General features: G+C 38.9%; 1 protein-coding gene across 1 annotated transcript in view; it reads left to right on the top strand.

Annotated features, from left to right (window-relative positions):
- The window catches only part of CSE1L (chromosome segregation 1 like), a 36,288-nt gene extending 14,364 nt beyond the window's left edge, over positions 1-21,924 (top strand). Inside the window, exons 7-25 of the mRNA XM_018057999.1 lie at positions 1,500-1,607; positions 3,995-4,087; positions 6,328-6,495; positions 6,597-6,726; positions 7,551-7,616; positions 8,026-8,228; positions 8,639-8,723; positions 9,781-9,842; positions 12,114-12,250; positions 13,354-13,457; positions 15,118-15,215; positions 16,387-16,537; positions 16,683-16,891; positions 17,261-17,358; positions 17,461-17,546; positions 18,071-18,152; positions 19,361-19,507; positions 20,374-20,605; positions 21,267-21,924. Of these exons, the coding sequence (XP_017913488.1) occupies positions 1,500-1,607; positions 3,995-4,087; positions 6,328-6,495; positions 6,597-6,726; positions 7,551-7,616; positions 8,026-8,228; positions 8,639-8,723; positions 9,781-9,842; positions 12,114-12,250; positions 13,354-13,457; positions 15,118-15,215; positions 16,387-16,537; positions 16,683-16,891; positions 17,261-17,358; positions 17,461-17,546; positions 18,071-18,152; positions 19,361-19,507; positions 20,374-20,605; positions 21,267-21,356 (2,349 nt within the window). The 3' untranslated portion in view covers positions 21,357-21,924. The remainder of the gene's footprint in view (positions 1-1,499; positions 1,608-3,994; positions 4,088-6,327; positions 6,496-6,596; positions 6,727-7,550; positions 7,617-8,025; positions 8,229-8,638; positions 8,724-9,780; positions 9,843-12,113; positions 12,251-13,353; positions 13,458-15,117; positions 15,216-16,386; positions 16,538-16,682; positions 16,892-17,260; positions 17,359-17,460; positions 17,547-18,070; positions 18,153-19,360; positions 19,508-20,373; positions 20,606-21,266) is intronic.

The raw sequence follows: 22,842 nt of genomic DNA on the forward strand, positions 1-22,842 counted from the left end.
GTTTAGAGCAACATTTCTTTTGAAAATTTTCAAACCTATATCTAAATAGAGAAGATGGTATAATGAATTCCCATGTATTGACTGTACAAGTTTAACAAGTTAGTAGCGTTTTGTTTCTTTTTACTTTGTTTTATCTTTTTGATTTTGAATAAATAGTTGAAAGCAAATCCCAGGCATCATAGTATTTCACTCAAGTATTTGTGTATCTCTAAAGGAATAGGTCTATATTTTGATTTTACTGTTTATGGAATTTAATTTATATACACCGTCGTATAGTACATAAGCAACTTCCCTAAACATGTTCTTCATCTTTCTGAGAATCCTTTAAGATTGAAGAAGAAATAATGTCAACCTTTTTGTTCCCCCGATAAGGAAAGAGGAGAGTTTGGTTTCACAAACAATATAAAGTACCATGCCTCAACAGTTTTTCTAACTCAAGAAAAGCTGCTCATTTCCTATTTTCAAAAAGGAAAGGTTGTGTGATTGTCACAACTTCTAAATTTTAGAGTATGCATAGAATTTTTCATGGTTAGAGTATCTTACTGATAGTACATTTCTTATTTTCAAAAATAAAATTGGATAAGTGTGATCATTTTTTTCACCTGTTGGATTGGCAGAGATTTTTTATTTCTTTTCAGTGACATTAAAAGTTTTAGCCAGGAAGAGGTAGAACTGGTGGAGGGGGTCTTTTAGCTAGAGTGCACTGAAATGAACACTCATGTCCTCCCGTTGGATTATAAATGGTACTAGCTTTCTGGAGTTTGACACTTCAGTGAGAAAGCCATAATATTCGTATTTCCTGACTCCAGGATATAGTTAGCAACATTTGCTGTGTGTGTTTTACATAATAGATGTGCACGAATTACCAAGACCTTTTATGTATATTTTCTCATTTGATATATATTAGATAGGTATTATGCCTAATTACAGATAAGGAGATGGGGGCTCTGAAATAACTTAACTCAGAATCGTGCGTATTGTCAGCAAGAGTCTGGGTTGTATCTAGATCTGTCTGGCTTCCAAAACCCTTACTCACAGCATACCATTCTGCATTGGTAATATAGTTCTAGAATCTTGAACTCAGAAAACTAGAAGTGTGTGCACAAAGATTTGTAGATAAACTTGTTTATTGCAGTTAGAATAACAAATAGTTACAAACAACCTGAAGGCCAGGTTGCAGGAAATTATTTAATGAACACATATGAAGGCATTTAATTATCTTAACGTTTAATAGTTACATATATACACAGAGGAGAATAGAAGGATCTAGTCCAAAATATTAGCACTGGACTTCGCAGTAGTGTTATTATGGACAGTTTAAAAATACATACTTTAAAGTATTTTTCAAAAATCGTAAATGAGTGCACACTACTATTTAAAAGCCAAATTTTGGAGAAGATATATAAATATTGAGTTGGCCAAAAGGTTCAGCATAGTACAAGGCTTTTTCACTAAGGTTTACGATATGCTAAAGCCGTCTTCCTAAATTCTTTCCCAAGGCCACTATTGAACTCTGCAGCACCCATGCAAATGATGCCTCTGCTCTGAGGATTCTGTTCTCTTCCCTGATCCTAATCTCAAAATTGTTCTACAGTTTAAACTTTCAGGTAAGTTTTGTTTTATTTCTTGATTTTGGTTCTTATTCTTTGATTTCAAATGTAAAGTTTTTCACTTGATAAAGACTTCTTTGCTAGCGCTGATTTCACCCCCCGCCCAAAGAATAAGTATTAATTGTTTTGTTTTCTGATTCCCCCCACTTTTATCTACAAATTGTGTTCTATTTTATAGTAGTTCCTAGACATGCTAGTGGGTGGATGTATCACAGAGAAAAGTAGCATTCTCTTAGTCTGGTAAGTTAGGGAAACCCCGCATCCTAAATGATTATTGGGGTGTCATCCTATATTCTATTTTATTGAAGACACAGCACATCCCAGGCCTTCCTCTTGTTCATTTAAGTGGGTGTTGACGCTGGGGGAACCATGTTTTGATTAGAGGCCTCTGGCTAGTAATACCAAAAAAAGCTTATAGCTTTTAATGGAAGCTTATCTGGGAGACAAAACAGTGAAGAAGCAGGCTTGGGAAAGTGTAACAACTGGAGCCTCTGTGTCTCACAGGAAACAGCTACAGTCTTACAGTAGGAAATGCCTGGTCACTCTGTTGCTGGTGAGGTAGTGGCTCCAGTCATTGTTTCTGTTCTTGAGTCATTACTTTAAATAAGAGCTGGGGCTTCAGGACAAGATGGAAGTCTTACTGGTACAGATTGCTATACTGAGATTTAAGAGGAAGGATGTGGCCTTTTCGTTAACTTTAGCCAGAGCCAAGTACCAGGCTTAATCCCTAACAGTACTCCCTCACAGTGGTAGGGACAGCATTCCTAAAAGGAATAGATAGAATGAATAGGAGACAAATAGCCCAAGGTGGCATACCTTCATCCGTGTCCAGCTGGATAGCAGTTTGAGAAATTCTTAAAGGATATCACTGGGTGTTTTTTTTTTTAACACCTTTGAATTCTGCTTCCTAGAAGTCAGGTAGAATGAGGTGCTTAATAATTTGTTAGTCACGGAAGCCTAAGTAGGAAGGAGGCATAATCTTTACCCTTGGGGGATTATTCCTCATTAAGAGGGCAGTTCTGTGCCATAGGAAATCAGTAACTGTATCAGCCAGTAAGCCTGACTTGGTTGTCATCTTAAAAAAAAAATTGCAGTAATTCAGAAAGGAAAAGAAATGTATTGGTAAGCACTGTGTTGTGTAAGGAAAGTCTTTAGCCTTCAGTTCAATTCAGTCGCTCAGTCCCGTCCGACTCTTTGCGACCCCATGAATCGCAGCACGCCAGGCCTCCCTGTCCATCACCAACTCCCGGAGTTCACTCAGACTCAATGTCCATCGAGTCCGTGATGCCATCCAGCCATCTTATCCTCTGTTGTCCCCTTCTTCTCCTGCCCCCGATCCCTCCCAGCATCAGAGTCTTTTCCAGTGAGTCAACTCTTCTCATGAGGTGGCCAAAGTACTGGAGTTTCAGCTTTAGCATCATTCCTTCCAAAGAAATCCCAGGGCTAATCTCCTTCAGAATGAACTGGTTGGATCTCCTTGCAGTCCAAGGGACTCTCAAGAGTCTTCTCCAACACCACAGTTCAAAAGCATCAATTCTTCATCACTCAGCTTTCTTCACAGTCGAACTCTCACATCCATACATGACCACTGGAAAAACCATAGCCTTGACTAGACAGACCTTAGTCACCAAAGTAATGTCTCTGCTTTTGAATATGCTGTCTAGGTTGGTCATAACTTTCCTTCCAAGGAGTAAGCGTCTTTTAATTTCATGGCTGCAGTCACCATCTGCAGTGATTTTGGAGCCCCCAAAAAATAAAGTCTGACACTGCTTCCACTGTTTCCCCATCTATTTCCCATGAAGTGATGGGACCAGACGCCTTGATCTTCATTTTCTGAATGTTGAGCTTTAAGCCAACTTTTTCACTCTCCTCTTTCACTTTCATGAAGAGGCTTTTAGTTCCTCTTCACTTTCTGCCATAAGGGTGGTATCATCTGCATATCTGAGGTTACTGATATTTCTCCCGGCAATCTTGATTCCAGCTTGTGTTTCTTCCAGCCCAGCGTTTCTCATGATGTACTCTGCATATAAGTTAAATAAGCAGGGTGACAATATACAGCCTTGACGTACTCCTTTTCCTATTTGGAACCAATCTGTTGTTCCATGTCCAGTTCGACCTTAAAGGAATAAGTAGTTTTACATTGGGACAGGAAACAGGCGGCATCGTTTGTGATTGACAGCTTACAGAGACAGTCAAAATGGTTTACTCAGCTGCCAGACCCAGCTGGAGCAGCGAACTCTTGCCAAAGCAGATATTGGTTGATATAGCTGAGAAATGTGGACTGGAGTCTGTAGGCACGTGGAAAACATTTGCCATTGGGGAAATCTTATTGAAATATAATGATTATTTCAACCCAAAGTCTCAAGTCACCATTTATTCTTTAGGATCTCCCTGAATTTTTTGAAGATAATATGGAAACTTGGATGAACAATTTTCATACCCTCTTAACATTAGATAATAAGCTTCTACAAACTGATGTAAGTACTGTTTATTTCCTAAGTAGGCTTTTTTAAGCTAAGAGTTATTTGAAATACAATATTAAATGTCAGTTGTATCTCAGTATTTTTAAATGTTAAAAGAATTATTTGAGTACCTGTGAGAATATTGCAGGGAGGATAGTTAATTAATCTTCAGAAAAATGTAAGTTATTTGAGAACATTTAGCATTGTGGTTCCTTACAATTTATTTACTCTTACATTGTTAATAGATAAAAATTCTAAGAATGCATGTAAAATTTGATTATATGGGGTGTCCCACATTTGATTATTTATAATATGCAGAACTACTCTTGTAATACTGACTTAAGTCACGATTTATAGGTAAGGCTATTTTATTACATTATTGAAAGTAAGTCTTCAAGAATATTCACATTATGAGCATTTTATGAAATAGAAAATCACTTGTCATTGAAGATACTAAGAAAACTTAAACCTTTGTAATAACAGCCTCTCTTGAAAAAGTCATCTACAGTATGGGAAAGAGAGTACATGGAAGTTTGTAATAGGTGTAAGTTTCTGATCTGGGTTTTGTAATAAGTGCTTTTCAACATAATAACGCTTCTTCTGTGTTACTCATTTGCTTATTATTATATTTATGATTTACCTCTTTCTCAAGAAACAAAAAAAATGTAAAAGGTGATATAGTAAGAATACTTCAACACCAGATAAAAGTTACAGTTGGTGATGCAAATCTGTTTGGGGAGTGATGTACAGAGGGAGAATATTACTGTGGGTACACAGCACGTTTTACCTGAGATTTGCAGAGGATGCAACCAAGAAAAGGGTTCCTAAAAAATAATTCCTTCAGTACACTAGGGAGAAACCACTCCCTCAGAAAACAAGCTTGTCTTTACACTTAAGTCTAAAGGAAGTTTCTCACATAGGACTCTTAAGGGAATTGTTTGCCCGTTTAACTGTGTGTCATCTGTGTGTGGCATCCCCGATACTTACGCTTTGAGGAGCTGTACTTTTTATCTCTTCTCAATTTGAGTTCTTTGGTACATAATATAGCTCAGAAAGTATTTGTGGATTGCTGCTATATATCTTAAGGATTATTCTTTTAGTCACTGTCATGGTTGTGAGTGGGGCTGGCAGACTTTTCCTATAAAGGTCCAGGTATTTTGGACTTGGGCACTATGTGCTCAGTTCTGCAGTTGTAGTTGAAAGCGGCCATGGGCAATACTATAAGTTGTATAAATGAAAACAAAGAATGAGTGTAGCTGGGTTTTAATGAAACTGTACTTCAGAAATTAGGCAGCAGATTGACCCCTGCTTTAGTTGGTGGTTTAACACTTTACAGTAAACGTGAAAGTGTTAGTCACTCAGTCACGTCCGACTCTCTGCGACCCCATGGACTGTAGCCCGCCTGGCTCCTGTGTCTGTGGGATTCTCCAGGCGAGAACGCTGGAGGGGGTGGCCATGCCCTCCGCCTTTACAGGGCTTCCCTGATGGCTCAGACGGTAGAGCGTCTGCCTGCAATGCGGGAGACCCAGGTTTGATCCCTGGGTCGGGAAGATCCCCTGGAGAAAGAAGTGGGAACCCACTCCAGTATTCTTGCCTGGAAAATTCCACGGACTGAGGAGACTGGTAGGCTGCAGTCCATGGGGTCGCAAAGAGACGGACACGACTGAGCGACTTCACTTTCAGGTGGCACAGTAGTAAAGAATCTGCCTGCCAGTATAGGAGACCTGGGTTTGATCCCAGGGTCAGGAAGATCCCCTGGAGTAGGAAATGAAAACCCATTCCAGTACTCTTGCCTGGGAAATCCCCTGGACAGAGGAGCAAACTATTATTTGTGAGAATGTTATAGTATTAACTTACGGGGAAGAGAACACATTTTAATATATTTGAAAATGAGAACCTTTTGAGAGATAGCAAGACTATGTTAGAAATGGGAGTGTGATATTATTGATGTTTATTACTCAGATTTTTTAAGGAATATATTATTTTCAGTTTAATACATAAATATTTTGTAATTCAGCAACCAGAAGAAAGGGCTTTATTTAACTTGAAAACTTTTGATAACTGTTCTCATTGATGAATAAATAAGAAGCATTTTCATATTTTATTTACTTGAAAGACCAGGTGAACAAATTTGCAATTTCATAGATGTGTTTACAGCACTTTGAATTTATGATTTTTGAAGAGTTTGGCTGCTCTCCATGTTTATGGTAGCATTGAAGTTGTATGTTTGAGTTTTCTGTTTTCTCTTATGTGAGGATGAAGAGGAAGCAGGCTTACTGGAGCTCTTAAAATCCCAGATTTGTGATAATGCTGCACTTTATGCACAAAAATACGATGAAGAGTTTCAGCGATACCTGCCTCGTTTTGTCACAGCCATCTGGAATTTACTAGTTACAACAGGTCAAGAGGTTAAATATGACTTGGTAAGATGATGGTGGAGACAATTAAGGCATCCCTTCCCTCCCCCATGAAGTAAATGGTTCAGTTTGCTCTTAAATATGTTTATTTTTGTGTTTTATTCCAGTTGGTAAGTAATGCAATTCAGTTTCTGGCTTCAGTTTGTGAGAGACCTCACTATAAGAATCTCTTTGAGGACCAGAACACGCTGACAAGTATCTGTGAAAAGGTTATTGTGCCTAACATGGAATTTAGAGGTAATTGTGGAAAGCTTTTTCAGGAGATTAATTGAAAGCTCATTTTTAAAAAGAATATGTTAGTGTGACTATAAGAAGTCTTCTCTGTGCTGCTTTTTGTAACAGATTCAGTCTATGTTCTATTGGATCTAGTATTTAACCAAGGCCAAAGCTGGTTTTGAGTAGCTGGCTTGAGACTAGAAGTGATTGATGGCTTTTAAACACAGAACTGAAGCCCACCTAGTTCGTGCTTTAAGGTTAAAATAGTCCTCAGAGTCTGTTTGTACAGAATGTCTTTCTTATGAGTAGGAAGAGCAGTCATTAGATCATTCAGTCTGGAACAGAATGAGGAAATAACAGTGTAACATGGGGTTCTATTTCCTTTCCTTTTCATAAAAGGATCTGTCCCTTTTTAAAGGACAGATCTTTATCTGATACTGTCCTACTTGTTTCGGTGTTGAAGTGACTTTTCTGAAATAATGGTGATGGTAGTGGTTACGCGGTTGTTTAATGTCTTTACTTGTCAGAATAAAGAGCTGGCCTCCCTGTATTGATCTCCAGCACTTGTGAAAGTTGGTGATAAAGTGTGGTTCTGTGGACGCTCACATTAAAACAGTGAGCCTGTCTCACAGTTGTGTAAATTACCTGTTACCTAAGCTTTCAGGGTAGCATTTACTGCTCTAAGAACAATTAATAAGAATATGTGAAATAATCATTGGTTGGGAAAGAACACTTTGCTGTAAAACACGGTGGTTCCATGTGCTCTTCTGCATACCCAACTGTAAAGCTAGAATGACTTGCTATGTCTTGCAAGAGGTGACCTGAATGTCATCTTGCTTTTGCAGCTGCTGATGAAGAAGCCTTTGAAGATAATTCTGAGGAGTACATAAGAAGAGATCTGGAAGGATCTGGTATGTTGATTTTTATCTGTTGGTCTCTTAGGAACCAGTGTTGAACTTGCTCTTTTTTGATAGATACGGGGAAGTAAGGGAGTCAGGGTAAGTGTCATTTCAGCTGTCTTTTTCTGGAGAACTGTTTTCCTTCTTTAACTTGAGCGTGGTAAAAAGCAGCCCTTATATGAGCTATATCAAGGTATCAGATGTTAAATCATTTGTCTTCTCTCTTTTTATATACTTATTAGTATTTATCATACTATGATCTTTTAGTTTCATTATCATTTTTTGTTTGTGGGGAGAGAACTTTTTTCATTGTTTTTTGTTGCTTATAGCTATTAGATGGCAGTTTGTTTTCTTAAAAACTTGACCAGTTGGTTGGTGGTTGCTTCTTTCTCCCATGATGTATTTCCCTTTGATTTTGTAGATATTGATACTAGACGCAGGGCTGCTTGTGATCTAGTTCGAGGATTATGCAAGTTTTTTGAGGGACCCGTGACAGGAATCTTCTCTGGTTATGTTAATTCCATGCTGCAGGAATATGCCAAAAATCCATCTGTCAACTGGAAACACAAAGACGCAGCTATTTACCTGGTGACATCTTTGGCATCGAAAGCCCAAACACAGAAGGTGACTCTTTTCAGTCTATTTTTGTTTCCAAAACATAGTTGTCCTTTAGCGCAGAAGTCAAAAAGAAAGGATGTATTTCTGGTTATGTAGCCTGCTCTGGTAGGTAATGTTCTGATTAGAATTCATAGTCTCCAGAAATGACTTTACATTGATGTATTACTTAACACATTTCCCATAGACCACAGTGTAGATGGTGCACTTGTTTCTTTAGGCGAGACTCAGTACAGGAGACTTGCTAAGCTTACATTTAGCTGTTCTTTAATTTAGGGGAAGTTTTATTATCTGTTAAACCAGTCTTATTTTATATGTAAGCAGTCCATCTTTAACCTGGTTTTCTAAAGCTGCCTAAATTTCCATTGTGGTGGATTTATACAGGCAGTTCATGTTACTGTTACGAATTTGTTTTTTAGCATGGGATTACACAAGCAAATGAGCTTGTAAACCTGACTGAATTCTTCGTGAATCACATTCTCCCTGATTTAAAATCAGCTAATGGTGAGTTTTGTGAAATGTTTTTAATACAACTTACAGTGTACCTGTAATTCTTATGTGCACGGGTATTTTAAACTACCAAATGAATGCTGTCTTGGCTCTGTATCATTCATGATACTGAAAACAGTGGCTTCTATCCTTGCAGTTACTTCTGTTGGATAAAATTTCAAACAGTTGCCTTCGATCTTGCCCAGGTGAAATTAACTTTCCCCAAAGAAAATGTTGCTTATATAGAAGGAAAATAGGAACAAGTGAGACTGAATTGTCACTCAGCTTTGTTATCCTAATAATTTCACACTAGAAGTCATACTTTGGTTTTTGTTTTCCTTCTCATTAAAAAAAAAAAAAAAAAAAGAACTCTTGGGAATTTCCTGGTGGTCAAGTGGTTGGTACTCTGTGCTTCAGTGCTGAGGTCCTGGGTTCAATACCTGGTCAGGGAATTAAGAGCTCACAACATGGCCAAAAATAAAATTAAACTTAAAAAAAATGAACTCATGAAAATGGAAGTAAGTTTAAAACACTTGAGACTAATAGATGCTCAGGATACTTTTATATGTTTATGAAAGTATGTTAATCAAGACAGACAGACGTAAAGTTGTGGAGACTTACAGTCACTGCACAGTGGGCATAACATAGAGGACTCCCTCGTCACTGTCACTTCAAGAGCTTTGACAACCACCCGATATTGTGTCCCTTTCACTAGTCAGCGTGCTTCCCACTGCTCGTGTAAGCTCATCTGGAGAGGCTTGCTCCTGATTCAGAATGGCTTTGGTTCTGGGAAGAGATGCTGTCATTATTTCCCGTGGCCCAAATAATTGTTGTTGAATTATATAAGTAATATGTGTTCCTTTGTAGTGAAAATTAAAGGTAAAGGTGAAAAAAATAGAATTATTCATAAACTTACCAGAATTAATAGTTGTGTGGTAGATCATTATATAATTAACTAAGCTTTAATTACTTGACATTTGCTTACCAGAACCATGTTTTTAAAATCTGATAATATTGTGATTGATTTGAGAGTAATAGTTAAATAACTGTGACTTTTTATTTCTTTCAATAGTAAATGAATTTCCTGTTCTTAAAGCTGATGGCATCAAATACATTATGATTTTTAGAAATCAAGTAAGTAGCTTTTCATTTATATGTTACATGCCACTTACTCTCTTAAGAGCTTTATTCTATAACAGCTTCTCTTCCCTTCTACTGTGCAGTCATATTTGATATCCACATCTAACAAAATTAACAATATCTCCTTAAAAACTTAGGATACTAGGCCGTGATTAATTTTTCTCCGTTTCTCAAAAATACTGTTTATACATTGCTTACAGTTGATATGTCTCATGTCCGTTAGTTTACAACAGAGGGGTCCTTCTTCCCCTTTCCTACGCAACCCCCCCCCCTTTTTTTTTTTTTTGAGAAACCTGTCATTTATCTTGTAGAGTTTCTCATTCTACCTTTGGCTGATTGCATCCTCAGTGGTATAATTTACCTCTTGTTTCTCTGTTCCCTGTATTTCTAATGTGAGGTTAAGAGTGATGATCACATTTTTTGAGATATAGGTAACCTTAATATAGAATTCACCATTTTTAAATGTATACTTGTGTGGTTTTTAATATGTTTATTCTTTTGCACAACCAACATTACTGCCTCATAGATTAATTAATTAATTACCAATTTGAATGGGGAAAACGGGATACATGTTTGTGTGTCCCCTGTCCACCTTTTAAGTAACAAAGACTACAAAATCTATTTAGAAAACCCTAGGAACAATTTGCCCCTGCTCAGTGTTATCCAACTTTCTTATCTTAAATTCCAGCCAAGCCATTAGGAGCCTAAAGGCAAATCACACAAAATTGCTGATCTTCTTTGTTTTCTTTGTTCTCTAAGTGTTAGTCGCTCAGTCATGCCCACCTCTTTGCGACCCCATGAACTGCAGCTCACCAGGTTCCTCTGTCCATGAGATTTTCCAGGCAGTGATACTGGAGTGGGTTGCCATTTCCTTCCCCATGTTTTTCCCCTTTATAAGTTCAGAGTGGTGAGTTTGGTGCCTCACCAGCCTCCAGAAGACAAGTGGAATTTATTTGTTGGCTCTCTGGTGTCATCTTTGGCCAGTAGGGGCCCCATTATGTAGGGTTTCATTTCTTCTTCTTCTTCTTTTTTTTTAATTGGACGATAATTGCTTTATAATATTGTGTTGGTTTCTGCTGTACATCAACATAAATCACCCGTAGGTATACATATGTCCCTTCCTGTGTCTTCTTGACACAAATTTAGTAACTTTTTAGCAGCTTCTTTTCTTTCATATATGACAATATTTCAGGTTCATCTTGTATATTTCCTGTCCCAGACCTGAGTTTGCTGCCCTTAAAGGTGGGAAATGTTATTTAGAGACCATAATCTAGATGCTGGGGAAACTGATTATAGGCTTTTTCATGAAGAGAGCTGGGAAATAAGTAAAACCGATATTATCACCAAAGGAATACTGCTGAGTGCCATTTGATTTCTTTGTGTATCTTATATCCTTAGCATATTATCCTATTGGATGGATAGTCAAGAAATAACTGTTTAAAACAACTTGGAATTATTCTGCATTTTTGCCACTAACTTGATAAATAATTAGCTTCCTACTTTGTGGGGTTTTGTTTTTTGGCGGAAGGCCTTAGAAAGGTTACTGTCCATGCCTCCAGAGTCAGGCGAGGTACATTCAGAAAGGTCTAGCTTTCCTCCCTGTTCCTTCTCTCTTCCTGAAGGTAACCGTTTTTCACTGAATTTTGGTTTATGTTTCCATTACTTAATTTTGAAAATATAACCTACAATTGTCCTATATCTGTTTCTATATTTCCCACTCTCCTACACAGAAGAGAGTATGCTGAACACCATTTTTCTCCGTTTTTTCTTTTTTGGCTGCACCACATGGCTTGTGGGATCTTAGATATTCTCAACTTTTAGAAGTTTTTAGTGAAGAGTAGTATGCTTATGTTTATGCCTCCCCGCTCCACTTTGTTTTTTAAAGAAGAGAAAGTGAGGCACAAAGAGCTTGAGTGGTTTTTTTTAAGAAACTTCCTAGTGGGAAGTACAGTTCCTAAGAGCAGGTAAATCAGGCTGCTGCTCCATGAGTTTTTTTTACCCTAAGGTCATAGTTTCATGCTCAGAGCTAGAGAGTTGGTTGGAAAAGTGAATGTGAGTTGAACCATTGCGTGGAGGAAGAAGTTTTGATTTCTCACCCGTATCATATCATCTCATCTCCATTATAATAGTTGCTAGAAATTAGATTCTAACTAATCTCTAAAATTAGGTCCTAACTTTTTAGAGCCAGCAAAGCACTCTCTTCCAGTTGGCTTTTACTCAGAGATGGTCAGTGAGTTATGGCGTATGTGTTGTTGTGTTTTTCAGGTACCAAAAGAGCATCTGCTAGTCTCTATTCCCCTCTTAATCAGTCATCTTCAGGCTGAAAGCATTGTTGTTCATACTTACGCAGCACATGCTCTTGAGAGACTGTTTACTATGAGAGGGCCTAACAGCGCAACTCTGTAAGTATTTGATGTGTATATTTTTTCATCTTGGGCTGTAGACCATTGGTACTGGTTAGAGATAGCTCAGTGTAGTCATAATTTCATTAGAAGTTAGAAAAGTGAATGTGAGTATGTCATTTATACTGTGTCTCATTCGGAAAGGATTTGAGACTGCATGCCAGAGTAGCTATGTTATGACAGTGAAGGTAAGTGGAGGAGATTGGAGCAAAGGAAAAGAACTGGGTGTGAGGCTAATAAAGAGGTTTGTCCTAGGATCCTGTATAGTAAAGAAAGTCAGGAATTTTATGTGGAATCCTCCAGCAGCCAAGGCAAAGAGAGAAATGTGGTAAGTTAAAATGTCCATAATGTCTATGAGATGAAAAGTAAAATGGTTATTCAGAAGGCATCTCAGAAGTAGGCCTTGGTTGAGGGAATACTGGGTAGTAGCCCTTTGACCTGGCTGTTCTTGTCATCTTACTTAGTGCTGAGACAAGAGACAGCTGAGTGAAAGTAATTCTCTGGGGTTCAAGGTAGTGGCTCTTGAAGCCTATTCCAAGGATAAAAAGAAGGGGGGGTTGGATGGTCTGCATGCCTTTCAGGCCTTTCTTCGACAGTGTTATTTCTTGAAAACTGAGATGGAAAGCATTCAGGGTTCTTTTCTTCAAGGACTTGAAGTCCAGATACACTCAGTGGCTAGTTAAGGGTTAAAAGGTTATCCTTTGAGGTGAGTTAAGACAGTACTGTCTTCAGGCTCAGAATTTATGCAGAAAAGAGTTCTGAACTTCCTCCGCCTCCTGGAAAGCTAGATGATTGAGGGTCCAAGTTCCGTTCTCAACAGGAACTAGTTGACAGGTGTAAACTAGTTATGACCTCAGCAGTTTAGACAGTGTTGGGTTTGCCTGGTTTGGGGTTTGTTTAATTGTGTTTGGTCTCAGACATGCCTTCTGAGGAACTTAACGTGAGCATATGTAAAAGAAATCTTTTCCTAAGCTGTGTACCAATTGTCTGTGGTGGGAGATGGCTCGCTTTATGCCAAGAAGTGTGATTTAGTAGTTGCCAAGGGTATTCCAGAGTGACACTCAAGAGTTGGTGGTGACTGAAAGCTCTTTTTTCATCTATAGCTTTACAGCTACAGAAATCGCACCGTTTGTTGAGATTCTGCTAACAAACCTTTTCAAAGCTCTCACACTTCCTGGCTCTTCAGAAAATGAATATATTATGAAAGGTAGGCCATTTCCCTGGTATACAGACTCTTAAGTATCTAATTTCGTAGATTGCAGGGGTGGTCAACACTGAGTTGTAGTTCAGGTTATATTGTGAATTTGATAGGTTTAGATATTTTTAAATGAAAAATACTATTAACAGTGTTTGAAGAGAAAGTTTTACCCTAACTTGATATGGAACTCCTCTTATTAAAGAAAAGGTATCAAGCTCCTTTTTTCTTTTCCTTGACTGACATTCTTGAGGGCAGAGATGAGCTGGGACTACATTTATTGACAGCATGCTCTGCTAGGTCTGGGTGTGAAACCTGGGTGTGTCTTATGGACCCCACACAGATCTGCCTTCATAGACACCACTGCCGAGGAAGTAGGAGCTAGCTGTAGGCATCAGTTCTGGGACATTCCAAGGGTCCAGCACAGTTTATATGACACATAGGAAATGCTTTGGAGAAGGAAATGGCAACCCATTCCAGGATTCTTGGCCCAGGGAATCCCGTGGACAGAGGAGCCTGGTGGGCTGCTGTCCCTAGGGTCGCACAGAGTTAGACAGGACTGAAGCAATTGAGCAGCAGCAGCAGCAGGAAATGCTTGTCAAACTGTTCCCAGTGCCTCTGGCTTGGCCGGTCAGAACCCTTAGGTGGATGCGTGGGTGGGTGTGCATGTGTTTCTGTTTGTAAGTGTGTATCTAGGTGTATTTGTGTTTTCAGCACTGTATTTCTCCCTACAGTGATGTGTAACTACTGTTGTTTAATGGCCATTTTTTGAGGCAGCCGACTGGTCCGTGGTCTTCATTGCTGTGTTGCTAGGGTGTGCAGGAGCATGTATGTAGCATGTACCAGCTTCCCAGTAAAGACTGTTGCATGAGTGAACGCAGGGATTCTGTGGCAGCCCAGTGGAGGGACGCTGACCCATCCTGTAACCTCGGCTTTCTAGCAAGTGGTGTCTAAGCTGAGCTGCAGGATAGGGAGTGCTTAGCTACTTGGAGGGCGAGCCTTTGGCATCACAGCAAAGTTTAGGAGGAAAGAGGATAACTTTCTGTTCTGTGCACCTGGCATATCGTAGATGCTCTGCTTAGTAAATGTCTATTCCATTTGTGTAGAAACAGCCATCATATAGTTTTAGCCTAATAATGTATTTATCTCCGCTGCCCAGTGTGTTTTGGGTGTCTGTTAATGAACAGTTAATTTCACAACATGGGCCCTCTATTGCTTGATGTATATTTCTGGATTTTTCTCAGGCTCCTAGTCTCTTGTGGGAAGATGGGCAGGTGGCCTTATGTTTCAGCTTGTGGTGGGCTGTGATCTTTCCAGTAGACTGTAGGCAAAACTCCATGCCCCTGGTTGCTGATGGAGGAAACTCCCTTCCCTGTTGCTCTCTGTGTCCATCCCCTGCCTCGCTCACCTCTGCTTTACCTGCCTCTTTAGTCACTTCGTTATTTCTTACTGTTCCTTAAGCCTTCTGGAAATAACATAAATACATAAATTGTGTGGCCTGATTTTAAAAGGAAGGGAAATTTTAGATTATTTTTTAATGTAGAGAGCTGAGGGTTGTTTCAGAGTCTTAATGTTTTATTTTATGAATCAGAAGACTTTTTTCTCCCCCTAACAAGTGTTATTCTGAGGTTTACACTAAACTGTTTGTTTCTGCTCTTCTTGTATTTTACAGCTATCATGAGAAGCTTTTCCCTCCTACAGGAAGCCATAATCCCCTACATCCCTACTCTCATCACTCAGCTCACACAGAAGCTATTAGCTGTTAGTAAGGTAACAGAGCCAGTGTTGAAAGTGCGGTTGCTTTTTAACCTAAATGCTTCAAACTGTTTGAGCCTCAGAACTCCTTGGCAATCAGTCGGACAGGGAAAGATCTATGAATTCTTCCTGACCGGCAGTTAATATATGATTCTGAAAGTGTGGGGTGTGACATAGATTGGAGTCATTGCAGCAGTCACCTTTAAGTGTAAGCTCAGAAACTTTAAAACGTTTTATTCTCACTTTAAAAAGTAACGTGTTCATTGAAGAGAATTGAGAAAGTACAAACGATCTGAAATAATCTTAGATGGAAGAAGTAGGCTTTGCCCCATACGGACACAAAAGAGGCTATTCAGATTAATGTCCTTTTGTGTCTCTTCTTTCTGACTCATTTCCCCAAAAATAAAGTTCACTCCTTTGATGAAAAATTTTACAGATATTTTGATCCATATTTAAATATTAATACCAAGTTTTAGAAAAGAAAAATTGGTTTAAAGCCAATAAAATTCATGTGTTATTGTTAATTATTCTATTAAAAGGAGATGAAGTCCTAGGAAGTATTAGGGAGACTTTGAGAATAGTGATCATTTTTCCACTGAATCCCGGGTAAGCCTCTAGGGCCTACTTGGGTTTTGGGGAATTGAAAGAAAAGAGGAGTAAGGTCTCTCCACTTTGACCTGGCCCTGTCACGTTCATCTTCAGCTCATCAACTTTATATGGTGCCCTTCAAAGGATTGTGCTTGAAAGAGAAAATTGAAAGCCGCTGGTCTGAGGGATTGCTACTGCAGGTGTAGGCATAGTGAGGCCTGCAGAAGTTGAGATTGGCCTGAGGCCCCACACGTCCGTCTCGTCTATCACTGTTACAGTGATGGCTCTGGGGAGCACTCAGGCGTGAAAAAGCTCCTTATAAACACTGGGAGCTGAGGTTCATGCAGTCACCTTCCGGCGCCTCTGAAGTATTTTTCATAAGTAGACATTTGCCCATTAAAAATAAAGTCCAAACCGGCATTAGTATTACTATTTCATTTTCTCAGTTTTCAAGTCACTATAAAATTTGAACATCTAGGCTTTTTTGTATAATTGGTGTTTTTTTTCTCAATAGTGTTTTCAGTAAGGTTAAATGTGTTTTAGGTAGTGAATTAGATTATTAAACATAAGCTTTTTCTTTTTCTTTTTTAAATTTCAGAACCCAAGCAAACCTCACTTTAATCACTATATGTTTGAGGCAATATGTTTATCCATAAGAATAACTTGCAAATCTAACCCTGCTGCTGTTGTAAATTTTGAGGAGGCTTTGTTTCTGGTGTTTACTGAAATTTTACAAAATGATGTACAAGGTAAGTAAGGAAAGTTATTTTCTTTCTGGTTGATTAAAAATTGTTCAAGTGATTATAAAATGCAATTTGCCTAAGAGATATGTATCTTTTGTGTCAGAGCCATTAATTCTGAAGCTGAAAGCTCTGTTTTTACTTCTATCAACAGAATTTATTCCGTATGTCTTTCAAGTGATGTCTTTGCTTCTGGAAACACACAAAAATGACATCCCGTCATCCTATATGGCCTTATTTCCTCATCTCCTTCAGCCAGTGCTTTGGGAAAGAACAGGAAATATTCCTGCTCTAGTGAGGCTTCTCCAGGCATTCTTAGAACGAGGTTCAAATACAATAGCAAGTGCTGCAGCTGACAAAATTGTGAGTCAGATTTATTTTGATATAACTAATTTTTAAGATAACTGAGAAACGAGAGATGGCAGATTCTTTTTAATTTTCTAAAAATATCTTAAAATGAACTTACTATAAGGGGAATTGATTAGTAGAAAATGTTAACTTACATTTTACTGGAACTGGGTATCCTTTAGTTACTTAATCTCTGCTAGAAACTTAACATTGGGGGCTTATTATTCGAGATTTCCCCCCCCCCCCATACTTCAGAAGACAAACGGAGAAAATGCTATTTAGATAATTACAATATGCACTCTTTTCCAAAATAGATCACCTGTTTTACTTTCAGAATAATTAATCCTTGCCTCTTTAATTATTATTTAATCTAATTTGTTGTAGCCTGGGTTACTAGGTGTCTTCCAGAAGCTGATTGCATCCAAAGCCAATGACCACCAAGGTTTTTATCTTCTAAATAGTATAATAGAGCACATGCCCCCGTGAGTATGAATACAGCTTCATTGTACATTTAATTGAGGATTCTGTTCGGGACTCAGAAAAATGCTGGATTTATTTTGTTGCTTTTTTCTTTAATTCTTTAGTGAGTCAGTTGACCAATACAGAAAGCAAATCTTCATTCTTCTATTCCAAAGACTTCAGAATTCCAAAACAACAAAGTTTATCAAGAGTAAGTAAAGTCATTTGAGTTTTCCTACAGAAATTTTTTAATCATTTATAAATTTTATGTATAAAATATTTTAAGATGCTTCTGTTCTCTAAACTAAGTCATTTTCAATATACTATGCTCCAAAAGTTAGTATGTAAGTTTAAACATCAAAATATTTTTAATAGAAAAATCATAAAGAAATATAAATCAGAGAGAGACCATATGTAAACCTTTTGTCCCTGGTGGCTCAGATGGTGAAGAATCCACCTGCAAATGCAGGAGGTGTGGGTTCAACCCTGGGTAAGGAAGATCCCCTGAAGAAGGAAATGGGAATCCACAGCAGTATTCTTGCCAGGGAAATCCATGGACAGAGGAGCCTGGTGGGCTACAGTCCATGGGGTCGCACAGAGTCAGACATGCCTGAGCAACTAATGCGAAGTTGTATTAAAAGGCAAGGAATGATGCCAAACTGTTTGGCAGACTTTGACTGGATTGCTTACTTAATGCAGTCCTCTGTATTGATACTCTGTATCTCCTTTTGACAGGTTTCTTAGTCTTCATTAATTTGTACTGTATAAAATATGGGGCGCTAGCACTGCAGGAAATATTTGATGGTATACAACCAAAGTAAGTCTGCTTTTATTATTTATCATCCTGTTTTTAAAAACGAAGCATCTGACCTCTCAGTCTCTGTTTCATAGATGACTGTATAGTTCTTGATGCAGTGATAGTATCTTTGTGGTTTCCAAAATATTCTTGCAGGGGGGCCGGTGGGCTGTAAAGAAGAAAATACCTGCAAACATTTTTCTAATTCCCAAAGGCCCCTGCCCCTACCTGCCATGTTCTTTACAGCCAGGGCTCTATGTTGTGTCAGATGTCTGGCATGTCTCCAGGGCCTCCCTCTGTTAAGGCCAACAGTGGTTTTTCAAGTGCGAATATCAGTGAAATTTTGCTCTTGACTTAGTATATATGCATTAAGAATACAGTTAAGCAGCATTACCCATTTACTAGGAAAAGAAGGCAGTAAAGTAATGATGGAAAATAACTTCTTAGAGAAAAACCTTACAGATATCTGTAGTAAATCAAAAATAATTCCTGATTGATTGAAATGTGAAAAATGAATTAACCTAAGAAGTACCAGAAAATGTTTTCTAGCTATAGGAAGTCATGAAGAATGGAGCAGTTTGACTCGGTGCTCATGGCGCCTAAATTAGCATGGTCTTTCCACAGAGCAAAAAATACTTGTCCAGAGATCAGAATGTCCACGTGCCTTGATATTTACCATTTCCACTTCAAAGAATTTAATAAGATAAATTCTTAATAACAGAAGTATAAACTTAAGAATTGTATACCATGCAGAATTACAGAAAACTTTAATTCCAGGATGTTTGCAACAACATTCACTAGCCAAATCATTTATTTAAAAGACAGCCTTTAACATTCACATACTTAGAAGTATGTAAGCATAGAAAGTTGGAAAGTTTATAATCCAAAAATGTTAAAACTGGTTATTGCTGGATGGTGAGGTGATCGTGATTCTCTTTTCTCATCTGTGCTCTGTTAGTTTTTTAAAGATCTCTTGAGTAATTAAAAAAACATGCAAGACCGAAAAATGGCCCTAGAGAATCCCCTTGAGCTTACGGTGCAGTGTTCACAAAGGATGGTGGCAGTTGGTCAGAGTAGCGGTTTGATTTTTTTAGGTCTCTTCCTTTCTGTTGACCAAAATTAGCAGCCTTTTTTTGTATTTTATTATATTCCTAAGGAGTCACTGAGTGTAAATAAGTTAGACTACTGTAATTAAATATTGAGTGAATTTATTTTGCTTTGAATAACAGAATGTTTGGAATGGTTTTGGAAAAAATCATTATTCCTGAAATTCAGAAAGTATCTGGAAATGTAGAGAAAAAGATTTGTGCTGTTGGGATAACGAAATTACTAACTGAATGTCCCCCAATGATGGACACAGAGTACACCAAACTGTGGTAAGTACTCCATTCTGAAGTTTGGGGAAATTACAGTTTCCTTCCCCTGTGATGACAAAATTAACCAAGCTTATTCTCTTGGGGGTCAAGAGAATTGGGTTTTGACCTCAGCTGCCTCTGTAGCTACCATCAAATCCAAGACATGACTTGTGGATTCTTCTGGGCCTAGAAAGATTTTGTTTCCTGATTATTTTTATTTCTTTCGGCCATGCTTAGCAGTATGTAAGATCCTAGTTCCCCCAACCAGCGATCAAAATTGTGCCCCCTGCGGTGGAAGCACAGAGTTTTAACCACTGGACCACCAGGGAAGTTTGGGGGGGAATTCATGGACCCCTTAGAGAGACTGCTGAGAGTCCCTGGTCTAGGTGACCTCTAAGGCTTTCACACACTCACTCCATTAAATTGGCTTAAGTCTTTAAAAGGAGAAACTGATGAGGCAGAAGATCTTACATGCGTGCTTGATGTCTGGCTCCATGACGACCTAGCTTTTCTTGACCTCTTGACTCACCCTTAGTTTCAGTCAGGCAGCCTCTTCCATCAAATGATCTGACAACTTGAAGCTTATTTCTTCTAACTTAAAACCATTGAATCTCAATTTGACTTCACACACATGGCCTTCTAACTAGCCTGGGTTACACAGCCAGCACTGAGAGTTCTGGGCAAAGCACATCGGCATGCTGTGGCCCAAAGAATTGAAGAACGCTTTTCAGTTAAACAAAATCCCTGGTGTCCATCTTAATCGCAAGGATCCTTTCCTCCTCCTGAGACCACGAGTCTGTAGTTTTATGTCTCTGAAGACATTGCTCCTTTATTAATAACTTAAATCTTCCAAGAGGTTACTTAAATCTTGTCATCTTCCAATCCAGGACTCCTTTATTACAGTCTCTGATTGGCCTATTCGAGTTACCCGAGGATGATACCATCCCTGATGAAGAACATTTTATTGATATAGAAGATACCCCAGGATACCAGACTGCCTTCTCACAGTTGGCATTTGCTGGGAAAAAGGAGCACGACCCTGTCGGTCAGATGGTGAACAACCCCAAAATCCACCTGGCACAGTCGCTGCACAAGCTGTCCACTGCCTGTCCAGGAAGGGTGCGTGTCTTTGTCACCTTGGAGAACTCTAACCTTCTCTGAATCGCTCTGCTCAGTTCACAGGCCCCCGTGGGGTGGCGCCGAGGGCAGCCGCTCAGGCACCTGTCTTCCTTCCAGCACAGTCAGCTGCAGGCACTTGCAGTTAGGTCTCTAAGTGATAGGCTCTGTGTTTCCTTTATGATGATGTGCAAATGACTTCGGAGTAAAGACAAAGTGGAGGATAAATCCCTTGACTAGAAATGTGTTTATTTCCCAGAATGAAATAACCCTTCCATTTTTAAAATGGAGGCATTAATGTTTTTAAGTGCAACATACTCAGAAATAACAGACCATAGAGTAAATCTAATAATGGCTTTATATTGCATTAGCCAGAAACAGTCTTACCAATTTTGTCAGAAAATCTATATTTTTGATTGTTTCATTGTGGAAAATTTAGAACATAACTTAGAAACTGTAATAAATACTCATTTATTACAGACCTTCACTAAGTAATTTGAGAGCAAGCCTTAGGCATCATGTATTTCACCATGAGTACTTCGTTAGGCATCAGTAACCAACGGACTTGGTTTAAGCAACCATAACACCACCATCACACTGAACAGTAAAAGAGTGATTCCTGTGGGTCCCCATTTCAGATCTGTCATCTGTTTCCCTTCTGTAGGTGCCCTCCATGGTGAGCACCAGCCTCAACGCAGAAGCGCTCCAGTATCTCCAGGGATACCTTCAGGCGGCTAGTGTGACGCTGCTTTGAACTGCCTTTTTTGAATTGGCTTAGTCCAGAATGGTTTCTGAGGACATCATGTAGACATCTGAGCACAGCTGCATTAAAACAAAACGTGTTCTTTTTGAACTTGTCTATTAAATGTTGTTTTAAGCTGAACCTTGAGCAAATTAGTTTGTGTGATCATATAAGTGAGTGACTTTCAGTTTGCAGCTACAGACAAGTATTACTATTAGCTTAGCGTATGACATTGATCCGAGCATTTGCACTGTTTTGACGGACATGGACTGTGGAGACGTTTCCTCTGTTACTAAGTCCTTTTGTTTCGAGTCTGTTGCCATTTGTATTTCCCCTGTCCTGTGTTTTTGTCCGTTTCCTTAAGCTTTTACTGGAAATGTGAATAAGCAAAGAAATCACTTGTGTAACTTGCCAAGAAATGCACATTTCATAGTTTTAAATCTGTAATGAGCAATAAAAAGCCCTAAAATATGTATCTAAGAACATCTTAAGGACAGGTTTTTGGTGCTGATATTTTTATAATGAATTTTCTTTAAGTTTTCCCTCTCCTGGACTCCATAAAATCCTAATTTCTAAACAATTCAAATTCAGATTACCTAGTCTTTTTTTAATAAGGGAAAGGGAACCATCACTGCAGGTTTGCGGCTTGTGTGTGAGAACTCTCCGTTAGCCCAGTTCCTGGGTGGCAACGTGAACTGTGGGAAATGGTTTCCTCTGAGTTGGGAAGACATGCCCGGCCTGGCTTCACAGGCTGTTGGGGCTGCGCTAGGTGCTGCGGCTGTTTGCTGCTGTTCCAGTGGCTTCTCTGCAGATCAGAGGCTCCTTGGAACTTTTTGAACCCTGGCATCCATCTTGGCAAAGGCTGCCAGCCCGGCCCTTCCCTGGACCGAATCCAGGGTTCCATGGCCTCTGTCTTTAGAGAATAAAGAATCAGACTATCAACGTGAGCAGGCAGTTTTTACAAAGGATGTGGGGACTGTCTGTTTAGTGCAGTGAGACCAGAATCTTGATTCTGTACAGATTATGTGGGGTTTTTTCCCACCTGACTTGAATGCTTTGTTTTCTTCAGGTTGGTTTTGTTCTGTTGCTTGAGAGGTTTCCAGTTTAACCTAGTGTACTTGTACCTACCAACCTAATGATTATTTTTGATTTGAATAGTAATGGAAGCATTAAATCATATTTACTGTGGCTTAAGTCGTCACTGGCAGATGAATATTGAGATAGCACTGAGATCTTTTTTAAACTATGAACATGACCTAATACAGGTGAAACGTCTGGAATGGCAGAGTTGGTGCTGCTTTGGCGCTTGGCGGAGCTCTGGTTCTGAGCTTGCTAAAGCTGCTGGGTAACAGCTGAGTGGGGGCAGGCAGGCACTGTTCTGGAGAACCCTGGTCTCAGCATCCTCATCAGTCTTTTGAGTTCAAGTTCTGAATTTTTTCCTTCTTCGGTTAAAACGAATGAGAAACCATTTCACTTTGTAACTGCACCTCTTAAAATA

Source organism: Capra hircus, chromosome 13 (assembly GCF_001704415.2).
Source record: "Capra hircus breed San Clemente chromosome 13, ASM170441v1, whole genome shotgun sequence".
In the NCBI taxonomy this organism is placed as follows: Eukaryota; Metazoa; Chordata; class Mammalia; order Artiodactyla; family Bovidae; genus Capra; species Capra hircus.